Source organism: Hemitrygon akajei, chromosome 2 (genome assembly GCF_048418815.1).
Source record: "Hemitrygon akajei chromosome 2, sHemAka1.3, whole genome shotgun sequence".
In the NCBI taxonomy this organism is placed as follows: domain Eukaryota; kingdom Metazoa; phylum Chordata; class Chondrichthyes; order Myliobatiformes; family Dasyatidae; genus Hemitrygon; species Hemitrygon akajei.
The window spans coordinates 72,397,885-72,411,757 of NC_133125.1; the positions used below are offsets into that span (position 1 = coordinate 72,397,885).

Sequence of the window (13,873 nt, forward strand, 5' to 3'; positions counted from 1 at the left end):
TAGGAATAGCTATTACACCTCAACCATCAGGCTCTTGAACCAAAAGGGATAACTTCACTCAACCTTCCTTGCCCCATCACTGAAATGTTCCCACAGCTCAAGGATTCACTTTCATCTCCTGGTCTAGATATTTATTGCTTATTTATTATTAATATTTCTTCTTTTGTATTTGCGCAGTTTAATGTCCTTTGTACACTGTTTGTACTCTCAATTGGTGCATCATTGACTCTATTATGGTTATTGGATTTACTGAGCATGCCCACGAACACGAATCTGAGGGCTGTATATGGTGATATAAAGATACTTTGATAATACATTTATTTTGTACTTTGAGCTCAATTAGTTCATAATAGTTATCAATGGATGAATTCATCCAGGGTACACTGCTGTTTTCTTTTGATTGACTGTAAATGAACAAAATCAACGCAGAGCCTTACTGTACGCCTTCATAAAATGCACTGGAAGATTGCATCCTCCTAACCCTTATTTTCATTGCAATATTCAAGATGATTAGCAGATGAAATGGTAAAGTGCTTAACTGGGGAAGGGCTAACTTTGAAGGGATGAGGCAGGAACTAGCGAGAGTAAATTGGAAACAGATATTCAATGGGGAAAGCACAGAAGTAATGTGGGAGAAGTTTAGGGACCACTTGAGCTGGGTTCAGGATAGGTTTGTCCCACTGAGGCAAGGAAAAAATGGTAGGAAAAGGGAACCATGGCTGATGAAACATGTGAGGCAACTCATCAAGAGGAAAAAGGAAGCATATGTTAGATATAAGAAGCAGGAAGTAGGAGGGGCTTATGAGAAATATAGGGTAGCCAGGAAGGAGCTAAAGAAAGGACTTAGGAGAGCACAAAGGGGGCATGAGAAGGCCTTGGCATGTAGGATTAAGGAGAACCCCAAGGCGTTCTATGCATATGTGAAGAATAGGAGGATGACGAAAACGAAGGTGGGACCGCTAAAGGATAAAGAGGGCAACATGTGCCTGTAGGTGGAGCAGGTTGGGGAGGTCCTAAATGAATACTTTGCTTCAGTATTCACAAGTGAAAAGGATCTTAATCAGGATGAGGTCAAAGTAGAGCGGGCCTGTGTGCTGGACAATGTGGAGATTAAGGAAGAAGTAGTGCTGGATCTTCTTAAAAGCATTAAGATTGATAAATCCCCAGGGCCGGATATGATACACCCCAGGTTGTTGTGGGAATTGAGAGAAGAGATCGCAGGAGCATTAGCTATGATCTTTGAATCCTCTTTGGCTGCAGGGGAAGTGCTGGATGACTGGAGAATGGCAAATGTAGTTCCCTTGTTTTAAAAAGGTAATAGGGAGAAACCTGGGAACTATAGACCGGTGAGTCTTACGTCAGTGGTATGCAAATTACTGGAAAGGATTCTTAAGGATAGGATCTATGAGCATTTGGAGAAGTACAGTCTACTCATGGATAGTCAACATGGCTTTGTGAAGGGGAGATAGTGCCTCATGAGCTTGATTGAGTTTTTTGAAGAGGTAACAAAAGAAATTTATGAGGGTAGGCCAGTGGATGTGGTCTACATGGACTTTAGCAAAGCATTTAACAAGGTCCCTCATGAGAGACTCATCCAGAAAGTCATGAAGCATGGGATAAGTGGAACTTTGGCTGTTTGGGAAAAAAAATGACTTAAAGGAAGAAAGCAGAGGATAGTTGTGGAAGGAAAGTATTCTGCCTGGAGGTCGGTGACTAGTGAATTGCTGCAGGGATCTGTTCCGGGACCCCTGCTATTTGTGATTTTTATAAATGACCTTAATGTAGAGATGGAAGGATGGGTGAATAAGTTTGCAGATGACACAAAGATTGGAGGAGTTCTGGATGGAGCTATAGGTGGTTGAAGGATGCAAGAGGATATAGACAGGCTGCAGAGTTGGGCAGAAAAATGGCAGATGGAATTCAATCCGGACAAGTGTGAGGTGATGCATTTTGGAAGGACAAACCAAAAGACTGAGTACAGGATTAATGGTCAGTTACTTAAGAATGTGGATGAACAAAGGGACCTTGGGGTTCAAATCCATACATCCCTCAAGGTCACTGCACAGATTAATAGGGTAGTTAAGAAGGCCTATGGGATGCTAGGCTTCATTAACAGGGGGATTGAGTTCAAGAGTAGAGAGGTCATGTTGCAACTCTACAAATCTCTGGTGAGACCGCACTTAGAGTATTGTGTTCAGTTCTGGTCACCTCATTATAGGAAGGATGTGGAAGCTATGGAGAGGGTGCAGAGGAGATTTACCAGGATGTTGCCTGGATTGGAGAACAAGTCATATGAAGCAAGGTTAGCAGAGCTGGGACTTTTCTCTTTGGAGTGTAGAAGAATGAGAGGGAACTTGATAGATGTCTACAAGATTATGAGAGTCATAGATAGGGTAGATAGTCAGTACCTGTTTCCCAGGGCACCAATAGTAAACACCAGAGGGCATATGTACAAAATTAAGGGAGGGAAGTTTAAGGTAGACATCAGGGGTAAGTTCTTTTTACATAGAGGGTTGTGAGTGCCTGGAATGACTTGCCAGGGATGGTGGTGGAGACTAAAACATTAGGGGTATTTAAGAGCCTCTTGGACAGGCACAAGGATGAAAGAAAAATGGAGGGTTATGGGGTAGTGTGGGTTTAGTACTTTTTTTTTAGGGATTATATGGGTCAGCACAACATGGAGGGCTGAAGGGCCTGTACTGTGCTGTAGTGTTCTATAGTTCTATGGTTCTATGATTGTCAATCCTTGAAAATATTCGCAGTTCCTAACTTATTGAAGTAATGAAATGGTTTCATTTTCACTCCCAGTCATTTCTGGCATCTCCAAACCTGAATGCTTGAAACCGGAGTGAGCAAAACAGTTCTGAATTATCTTACTGCATTTTTCTCACCAACTATCAGTGAGAAAAATCACTAACAAGAGAAAATCTGCAGATGCTGGAAATCCAAGCAACACACACAAAATGCTGGAGAAACTTATCAGGCCAGGCAGCATCTATGAAAAAGACATTTCAGGCTGAGACCCTTCAGCAGGACTGGAGAAAAAAAAGATGAGGAGTAGAGTTTAAAAGGTGGGGGGAGGGGAGGGAGAAACACAAGGGGATAGGTGAAACCGGGAGAGGGAGGGGTGAAGTAAAGAGCTGGGAAACTGATTGGTGAAAGATACAGAGCTGGAGAAGTGGGAACCTAATACAAAAGGACAGATGACCCTGGAAGAAAGAAAAGGGGGAGGAGCACTGGAGATGGCCAGGCAAGGAGATAAAGTGAGAGAGGCTAAAGGGGATGGGGAATGGTGAAGGAGAGGGCAGGGGTCCCACTACGCCCACACCTCAGTGAGCTCTGCACACGCCACAACGCTGAGCTTTTCTTCCACCACCTCAGTCTCCGAGCCTATTTCTTTGGCAAGGATTCTCCACCCCACACCAATGACCGCTTCTCCCATCTTCAACCCTCCTCCTCTTCCTGGACACCCTATCCTGGTCTTCTGCCTGCTCTGGATCTTTTCTTTGCCAAATGCCGACAGGACATCAACCGAATCGACTTTAACAACCCTCTCTCCAACTCCAACCTCACTCCTTCCGAATATTCTGCTCTCCTCTCCTTCCACACTAATCCTAACCTCACCATCAAACCTGCAGATAAGGGAGGTGCTGTAGTGGTCTGCTGTACTGACCGCTGCCTTGCTGAGGCCCAGCACCAACTCTCAGACACACCTCCTCTTTCTTACCCCTCAAACAGGACCTCACTAAGGAACACCAGGCCATTGTCTCCCACACCATCACAAACCTTATTAGCTCTGGGGATCTCCCATCCCCTGCCACCAACCTCATAGTTCCTGCACCTCGCACTTCCCGTTTCTACCTTCTACCCAAGATCCACAAACCTGCCTGTCCAGGTATACCCGTTGTTTCAGATTGTTCCTGCCACACTGAACTCATATCGGCTTACCTCAACTCTGTTTTATCCCCCCTAATTCAGTCCCTTCCTACCCACATCCATGACACCACACACGCTCTTGATCTTTTCGAGGATTTCAAATTCCCTGGCCCCTATCATCTTACTTGCACCATGGATGTCCAGTCTCTGTACACCTCCATCCCCCACCAGGAAGGCTTCAAAGCTCTCCATTTCTTTCCAGACCTTACACCTAACCAGTTCCCCTCCATGACCATGCTCCTCTGCCTAGCAGAACTTGTCTTCACTCTAAATAATTCCTCTGTTGGCTTCTCCCAGTTCCTTCAAACAAAAGGTGTAGCCATGGGCACTCACATGGGTCCCCGCTACCCCTGCCTGTTTGTCAGCTACATGGAACAGTCTATGTTCTAAGCTACATTGGTTACTGTCCTGCACTTTTCCTACGCTAAATCGACATAAATCCTACGCTGCTTCCTGCACCCATGTTGAACTCCAATTTCCACCCTGTTCTCAAATTCACCTGGTCCATTTCCAACACCTCCCTCCCCTTTCTTGATCTCTTTGTCTCTATCTCTGGAGCCAGCAAATCTACTGATGTCTATTGTAAACCCACAGACTCTCACAACTTCCTGGACTATACCTCTTCCCACCCTGTCACTTGGAAAAACGCCATCCCCTTCTCTCAATTTCTTCATCTTTGGTCTCAGGATGAGACTTTTCATTGCAGAATGAAGGAGATGTCCTCTTTTTTCAAAGAAAGGGGATTCCCTTCCTCCACCATCAACGCTGCCCTCAATCGCATCTCTTCTATTTCATGCACATCTGCTCTCTACCACCCTACCAGGGATAGGGTTCCTCTTGTCCTCACCTACCATCCCACAGACTCTGAATCCAGCACATTATTCTCCAAGACTTCCGCCACCTCCAACAGGATCCCACCACCAAGCACAACCTTCCCTCCCCCCCTCCTTTCTGGTTTCCATAGGGATTGCTCCGTACGCCACCCCCTTGTCCATTCCTCCCTCCCCACTGATTTCCCTCCTGGCAATTAACCTTGCAAGCAGAACAAGTACTACTCTTGCCCCTACACCTCCTCACTACCATTCTGGGTCCTAAACAATCCTTTCAAGTGAGATGACACTTCACCCGTGAGTCTTTTGGGGGTCATATACTGTGTTTGGTGCTCCCAGTGTGGCCTCCTATATTTCGGTGATACCTGATGTAGATTGGGAGACCACTTCAACGAGCGCCTATGCTCCATCTGCCAGAACAAGCGGGATCTCTTAGTGGCCACCCATTTTAATTCCACTTCCCATTCCGATATGTACATTCATGGCCTCCTCTACTGTCGGGATGAGGCCACACTGAAGCTGGAGCTTCACCTTATAAGCAACACCTTATATCCTGTCTGGGTAGCTTCCAAGCTATGAACATCAATATCTATGAACATCAATTTCTCGAACTTCCGGTAATGGTCCCCTCCTTCACCATTCTCCATTCCCATTTCCCTCTCTCACCTTGTCTCCTTGCCTGTCCATCTCCAGTGCTCCTCTCCCTATTCTTTCTTCCGTGGCCTTCTGTATTCTCCTATTGGATCCCCCCTTCTCCAGCCTTGTATCTCTTTCACCAATCAACTTCCCAGCTTGTTACTTCACCCTTCCCCTCCTGGTTTCACCTACCTCCATGTTTCTCCTTCCCCTCCCCCCACCTTTTAACTCTACTCCTCATCTTTTTCTCCCCAGTCCTGCTGAAGGGTCTCAGCCCGAAACGTCAACAATTCTCTTTTTCGTAGAAAGAATGCTACCTGCCCTGCTGAGTTTCTCCAACATTTTGTGTGTGTTGCTCAGATTTCCAGCATCTGCAGATTTTCTCTGGTTTGTGATGACAATGTACGTATTGATTTTGCATCCTGAAAATACTCAAGTCAAGGATCACCCAAGCATTCAGTTATGGGAAATGAGGGATTGTGAATATTTTAACTTTTGGCTATAACAGTTGGCTTAATACTGTATGTAATTCAATACATTTGAATCAAGAGTTCACCCCACCTAAGCTGATATTTACACATCAACATGGGCAGCCATTTCAAACGAGTTAACTCCGGTCAGTGCAAAATGGTGAACAACTAACTGAAAGCTAAGTCGACTGTGACTGCGACTGGGCAGGAATTATATTTTTCTTCTAATGCTTTCAAATTTTAGACTGCTTTTTGCACCAATAAATTTATAATTCTGGTAAACATTCAGAAGACAGCATCACTCACAGCCAGACTGATGAAAAGATATATGATTATGTTTACAAGTATCACAGAAATGTGCAAAATTTGGAATTACATTCTCAGCTAAAGATAGCTGCACTCTATCCAGAGGTAACTAGGTAAAAATCAAAGTTAATACAGTACAGGGATTTTGAGTAACGCATCAAAAAAATATATGCCTTCGCTTCTGCAACCACCATACAACTGACAAGGTGTTCTACTCTAGTTTGACATGCAAATTCTATTGCAACTCCACTTGGCTTCATTCCTACAAAAACTCATTAACCCCAAAGGCACAGCAAATTCAAGTCGTCAACTTTTATTGTCATTTCGACCATAACTGCTGGTACAGTGCATAGTAAAAATGAGACGTTTTTCAGGACCACGGTGTTACATGACACAGTACAAAAAACTAGACTGAACTACGTAATTAAAAAAAACACAGAGAAAGCTACACTAGACTACAGACCTACACTGGACTGCATAAAGTGCACAAAAACAGTTCAGGCATTACAATAAATAATAAACAAATCAGTAGGGCAAGGTGTCAGTTCAGGCTTCGGGTATTGAGGAGTCTTTGGGGGAAGAAACTGTTACATAGTCTAGTTGTGAGAACCCGAATGCTTCAGAGCCTTTTCCCAGATGGCAGGAGGGAGAAGAGATTGTATGAGGGGTGCATTGGGTCCTTCATAATGCTGTTTCCTTTGCGGATGCAGTGTGTAGTGTAAATGTCCGTGATGGCGGGAAGAGAGACCCCGATGATCTTCTCAGCTGACTTCATTATCCGCTGCAGGGTCTTGCAATCCGAGATGGTGCAATTTCCGAACCAGGCAGTGGTGCAGTTGCTCAGGATGCTCTCAATACAACCCCTGTAGAATGTGATGAGGATGGGGGGTGGGAGATGGACTTTCCTCAGCCTTCGCAAAAAGTAGAGACACTGCTGGGCTTTCTTTGCTATGGAGCTGGTGTTGAGGGACCAGGTGAGATTCTCCGTCACGTGAACACCAAGAAATTTGGTGCTGTTTACAATCTTTACTGAGGAGCCGTCGATGTTCAGCGGGGAGTGGTCGCTCCGTGCCCTCCTAAAGTCAACAACCATCTCTTTTGTTTTGTTCACATTAAGAGACAGGTTGTTGGCTCTGAACCAGTCCGTTAGCTGCTGCACCTCCTCTCTCTAAGCTGACACATCGTTCTTACTGATGAGACCCACCACGGTCGTGTCATCGGCGAACTTGATGATATGGTTCGAGCTGTGTGTTGCAGCACAGTTGTGGGTCAGCAGAGTGAACAGCAGTGGACTGAGCACGCAACCCTGGGGAGCCCCCGTGCTCAGTGTGATGGTGTTGGAGATGCTGCTCCCGATCCAGACTGACTGAGGTTTCCCAGACAGGAAGTCTAGGATCCAGTTGCAGAGGGAGGTGTTCAGGCCCAGTAGGCTCAGCTTTCCAATCAGTTTCTGAGGGATGATTGTGTTGAATGCTGAACTAAAGTCTATGAACAACATCCGAACGTATGTGTCTTTTTTGTCCAGGTGGGTTAGGGCCAGGTGGAGGGTGGTGGCAATGGCATCATCTGTTGAGCGGTTGAGATGGTATGCAAACTGCAGGGGGTCCAGTGAGGGGGGAAGCAGGGTCTTGATATGCCTCATGACGAGCCTCTCGAAACACTTCATGATGATGGATGTAAGTGCAACGGGATGGTAGTCATTTAGGCAGGACACTGAAGACTTCTTCGGCACGGGGACGATGGTGGCGGCCTTGAAGCACGTTGGCATGGTGGCGCTGCTCAGGGAGATGTTGAAGATGTCAGTGAGAACATCTGCTAGCTGGTCTGCATATCCTCTGAGTACTCTACCAGGGATGTTGTCTGGTCCAGCAGCCTTTCGTGGGTTGACCCTGCACAGGGTTCTTCTCACGTCGGCCACGGAGAGACACAGCACCTGGTCATTTGTAGGAGGGGTGGACTTCCTCGCCACCACATCATTTTCTGCCTCAAACTGGGCGTAGAAGTTATTCAGCGCATTTGGGAGGGAGACATCACCTGCACAGTCAAGTGATGTTGTCTTGTAATTGGTGATGTCCTGGATGCCCTTCCACATGCGCCATGTGTCGCCGCTGTCCTGGAAGTAACTGTGGATTAGCTGGGCATGTGCACACTTTGCCCCTCTGATGGCTCGGGACAGTTTGGCCCTTGCTTTTGTTACAGCTGCCTTGTCGCCTGCTCTGAAGACAAAGTCACGGGTCCTCAGCAGCGCACGCGCCTCTGCGGTCATCCATGGCTTCTGGTTAGCGTGTATAGTGATGGTCTTGGATAGAGGAACATCATCAATGCACTTTCTGATGTAGCTGGTCACTGATGCCGTGTACTCCTCTATGTTGGTAGCGTCGCCATCGGTTGCAGCCTCCCTGAACATGTGCCGGTCAGTGTGCTCAAAGAAGTCTTGAAGAGCAGAGATGGCTCCTGCTGGCCAGGTTTTCACTTGCTTCTGAACTGGTCTAGAGCGCCTGATGAGCGGTCTGTATGCTGGGATTAGCGTAACAGAGATGTGGTCTGAGTATCCGAGGTGGGGGCATCGGGGATGTTTGGGTAAACCAATGCATTCTCCCCCCTCATTGCAAAGTCCAGATACTGATGGAATTTGGGGAGCACTGACTTAAGGTTCGCGTGGTTAAAATCACCGGCAACAATAAACAGACCATCAGGGTGTGCGTTCTGCAGTTCGCTAATAGCCCCGTACAGTTCACAGAGCGCCTCCTTAACATTAGCGCTGGGGTGAATGTACACACCGAATATAAGTACAGAGGTGAATTCGTGTGGCAAATAAAATGGTCTGCATCGAACTGTCACAAACTCCACTAGCAATGAGCAGTGTCTGGAAACCAGCACAGAGTTCTTACACCATTCTGTGCTGATGTAAACACACAAGCCACCACTGCGAGCCTTACTGGAGACAGCTGCATCTCTGTCCGAATGAAACAAAGTGAGCCCATCTAGTTGGATGGCAGCATCCGAAATCCCATGAGTGAGCCATGTCTCTGTGAAGAAAAACACAGAGCAAACTCTGTACTCCCGCCGAGTATTACGTTGGAGTCGGATGTAGTTCATTTTATTGTCCAGGGAGCGGACATTGGAGAGCAGAATGGACGGGAGAGCCGGCCGGCTAGGGTTTGCTTTTAGCCTGGCACGGACCCCTGCCCGTTTACCTCACTTCTGCTTCCTCGCACATCACTTTCGACGTCTCCATCTCCGGCACCTAGCATCAGGCAAGTCCGAGGAATGTAGGCCCATTCCCCTTAGCAAGCCGACGTCCTGTAATTCAGCCTGCAGATCTTTATGGAGGTTTGTTTTTGGGCGATCTCTGTATTGTAGTAGTATCTGGCGATGGTAGATAGCTGCTCTGTTACCCATGTGCCCTAATCGAAAATTGTGTATCAAACTTAAAATAGAAAATTAAATTAAAGTAACATCAGGTCTGAAAGGCCGCTGCTGCTGTGCAGCGCCGCCTCATGGGAAATTAACAAACTTTTGACTCAAAGGCAAGTGGGATCCGTGTAAATTTCGTGAAGCTGCTCTCTGTTCTACCTATAAGAGAATATGTTGCATTAGATTGAAGGGAAATGAAATTAACTTCAATAAAGGGCACACAACTGCATGCCTGACAGCATCACAATATTTACCCAGCTACCAAATGACAGTGAATCAAGTATGACCTCTCTGGGCTGACATACTTCAATAACTTAATGGAGTAATAGACTGCTCACCAGGGGAGGCAGGACCAGTTTGACAGGTGTGGGAGACATATATCGCCTGGCTTTTCTTATTGCAAACTTCTCTGTGGGAATAGATTTCCCAGCAAATCGTTGCTTTAGGCTTTCAACGCGCCTGCAAAACAATCGATATCACAACAATATTTTATTTTTAAGTGTAGAATGAGAACAAAAGTAAACAACAAGTTATTACGGACATAGCAACTTTAAATTCTCATGAAATTCTTTACAATGCTTCCAAGGGGATCTAACGGCACTAACAGAGGATGAGTGCTTTTTCAGCATTTGGGACAGTATAAGGGGAGTGTGGCTATTTGGAAGGCATTTAAATCAAAATGTAATGATCTGAATGAGCTCCCACGATGAGTGATTTTAGGTTTGGCACTTTCTAATGTTATTGTGATGCCACCCAGCATGGGCCAATCACACTAAAGTCAGCCTAATCTCCAACCCGCATCAGCCATTCAGACTAAAGTCAGCGAAATCTCCACCCAGCATCGGCCACTCGCACTAAAGTCAGCCTAATCTCCACCAGGCATCGGCCACTCACACTAAATTCAGGCAAATCTCCACCCGGCATCAGCCACTCGCACTAAAGTCAGCCGAATCTCCGCCCAGCATCGGCCACTCACACTAAGGTCAGCCGAATCTCCACCCAGCATTGGCCACTCACACTAAAGTCAGCCGAATCTCCACCCAGCATCCGTCACTCGCACTAGAGTCAGCCTAATGTCCACCCAGCATTGGCAACTCACACTAAAGTTAGCCGAATCTACACCCAAAATCGGCCACTCACACTAAAGTCAGCCTAATCTCCACCCAGCATCAGCCACTCACACTAAAGTCAGCCGAATCTCCAACCAGTATCGGCTAGTCACACTAAAGTCAGACGAATCTCCACACAGCATCAGCCATTCACACTAAAGTCAGCGAAATCACCACCCAGCATCGGCCACTCACACTAAAGTCAGCCTAATCTGCACCCAGCATCGGCCACTCACACTAAAGTCAGCCGAATCTCCACCCAGCATCGGCCACTCAGACTAAAGTCAGCCGAATCTCAACCCAGCATCGGCCACTCACACTAAAGTCAGCCAAATCTCGACCCAGCATCGGCCACTTGCACTAAAGTCAGTCGAATCTCCAACCAGGAACGGCCACTCACACAAAAGTCAGCCGAATCTACACCCAGCATCGGCCACTCCCACGAAAGTCAGCCGAATCTTCACACAGCATCTGCCACTCACACTAAAGTCAGCCTAATCTCCACCCAGCATCGGCCACTCACACTAAAGTCAGCCGAATCTCCAACCAGCATTGGCCACTCACACTAAAGTCAGCCGAATCTCAACCCAGCATCGGCCACTCACACTAAAGTCAGCCGAATCTCCAACCAGCATCGGCCACTCAGACTAAAGTCAGCCAAATCTCCACCCAGCATCGGCCACTCACACTAAATTCAGCCGAATCTCAACCCAGCATCGGCCACTCACACTAAAGTCAGCCGAATCTCCAACCAGCATCGGCCACTCAGACTAAAGTCAGCCGAATCTCAACCCAGCATCAGCCACTCACACTAAAGTCAGCCAAATCTCGACCCAGCATCGGCCACTTGCACTAAAGTCAGTCGAATCTCCAACCAGGAACGGCCACTCACACAAAAGTCAGCCGAATCTACACCCAGCATCGGCCACTCCCACGAAATTCAGCCGAATCTCCACACAGCATCTGCCACTCACACTAAAGTCAGCCTAATCTCCACCCAGCATCGGCCACTCACACTAAAGTCAGCCGAATCTCCAACCAGCATCGGCCACTCACACTAAAGTCAGCCGAATCTCAACCCAGCATCGGCCACTCACACTAAAGTCAGCCGAATCTCCAACCAGCATCGGCCACTCAGACTAAAGTCAGCCAAATCTCCACCCAGCATCGGCCACTCACACTAAATTCAGCCGAATCTCAACCCAGCATCGGCCACTCACACTAAAGTCAGCCGAATCTCCAACCAGCATCGGCCACTCAGACTAAAGTCAGCCGAATCTCCAACCAGCATTGGCCACTCACACTAAAGTCAGCCGAATCTCAACCCAGCATCGGCCACTCACACTAAAGTCAGCCGAATCTCCAACCAGCATCGGCCACTCAGACTAAAGTCAGCCAAATCTCCACCCAGCATCGGCCACTCACACTAAATTCAGCCGAATCTCAACCCAGCATCGGCCACTCACACTAAAGTCAGCCGAATCTCCAACCAGCATCGGCCACTCAGACTAAAGTCAGCCGAATCTCAACCCAGCATCAGCCACTCACACTAAAGTCAGCCAAATCTCGACCCAGCATCGGCCACTTGCACTAAAGTCAGTCGAATCTCCAACCAGGAACGGCCACTCACACAAAAGTCAGCCGAATCTACACCCAGCATCGGCCACTCCCACGAAATTCAGCCGAATCTCCACACAGCATCTGCCACTCACACTAAAGTCAGCCTAATCTCCACCCAGCATCGGCCACTCACACTAAAGTCAGCCGAATCTCCAACCAGCATCGGCCACTCACACTAAAGTCAGCCGAATCTCAACCCAGCATCGGCCACTCACACTAAAGTCAGCCGAATCTCCAACCAGCATCGGCCACTCAGACTAAAGTCAGCCAAATCTCCACCCAGCATCGGCCACTCACACTAAATTCAGCCGAATCTCAACCCAGCATCGGCCACTCACACTAAAGTCAGCCGAATCTCCAACCAGCATCGGCCACTCAGACTAAAGTCAGCCGAATCTCCAACCAGCATTGGCCACTCACACTAAAGTCAGCCGAATCTCAACCCAGCATCGGCCACTCACACTAAAGTCAGCCGAATCTCCAACCAGCATCGGCCACTCAGACTAAAGTCAGCCAAATCTCCACCCAGCATCGGCCACTCACACTAAATTCAGCCGAATCTCAACCCAGCATCGGCCACTCACACTAAAGTCAGCCGAATCTCCAACCAGCATCGGCCACTCAGACTAAAGTCAGCCGAATCTCAACCCAGCATCAGCCACTCACACTAAAGTCAGCCAAATCTCGACCCAGCATCGGCCACTTGCACTAAAGTCAGTCGAATCTCCAACCAGGAACGGCCACTCACACAAAAGTCAGCCGAATCTACACCCAGCATCGGCCACTCCCACGAAATTCAGCCGAATCTCCACACAGCATCTGCCACTCACACTAAAGTCAGCCTAATCTCCACCCAGCATCGGCCACTCACACTAAAGTCAGCCGAATCTCCAACCAGCATCGGCCACTCACACTAAAGTCAGCCGAATCTCAACCCAGCATCGGCCACTCACACTAAAGTCAGCCGAATCTCCAACCAGCATCGGCCACTCAGACTAAAGTCAGCCAAATCTCCACCCAGCATCGGCCACTCACACTAAATTCAGCCGAATCTCAACCCAGCATCGGCCACTCACACTAAAGTCAGCCGAATCTCCAACCAGCATCGGCCACTCAGACTAAAGTCAGCCGAATCTCCAACCAGCATCAGCCACTCACACTAAAGTCAGCCGAATCTCCACCCAGCATCGGCCACTCACACTAAAGTCAGCCAAATCTCCACCCAGCATTGGCCACTCACACTAAAGTCAGCCCGAACTGAAAAACTGATACTTGCTTCACAGTTAAAGATTATTTGTTTTGTGCTGTTTTCTTAAGTCTATAGTGTCCATTGCCTTGCTAAGACCGTGAGACGATAAGATATGGGAGCAGTACAGGCTATTTGGTCCATTGTGTCTGCTCCACCATTTCATCATGGCTAATCCAATTTTTCTTTCAGCCACATCTACTGCCTTCTCCCCATATCACTTTGTGCCCTGACCAGTCAAGACTCTATCAACCTCTGCCTTAAATATACATAAAGACTTGGTCTCCACAGTGTGTGTGGTAA

At 47.6% G+C, this 13,873-nt stretch overlaps 1 protein-coding gene across 4 annotated transcripts in view; it reads right to left on the bottom strand.

Moving 5' to 3' along the window:
• Nucleotides 1-13,873, bottom strand: part of ttc39b (tetratricopeptide repeat domain 39B) — a 288,093-nt gene that overhangs the window by 23,083 nt on the left and 251,137 nt on the right. For all 4 annotated transcript variants that reach the window (XM_073024732.1, XM_073024722.1, XM_073024741.1 and 1 more), the window contains one exon: nt 9,934-10,054. In XM_073024732.1, the coding sequence (XP_072880833.1) occupies nt 9,934-10,054 (121 nt within the window). The remainder of the gene's footprint in view (nt 1-9,933; nt 10,055-13,873) is intronic.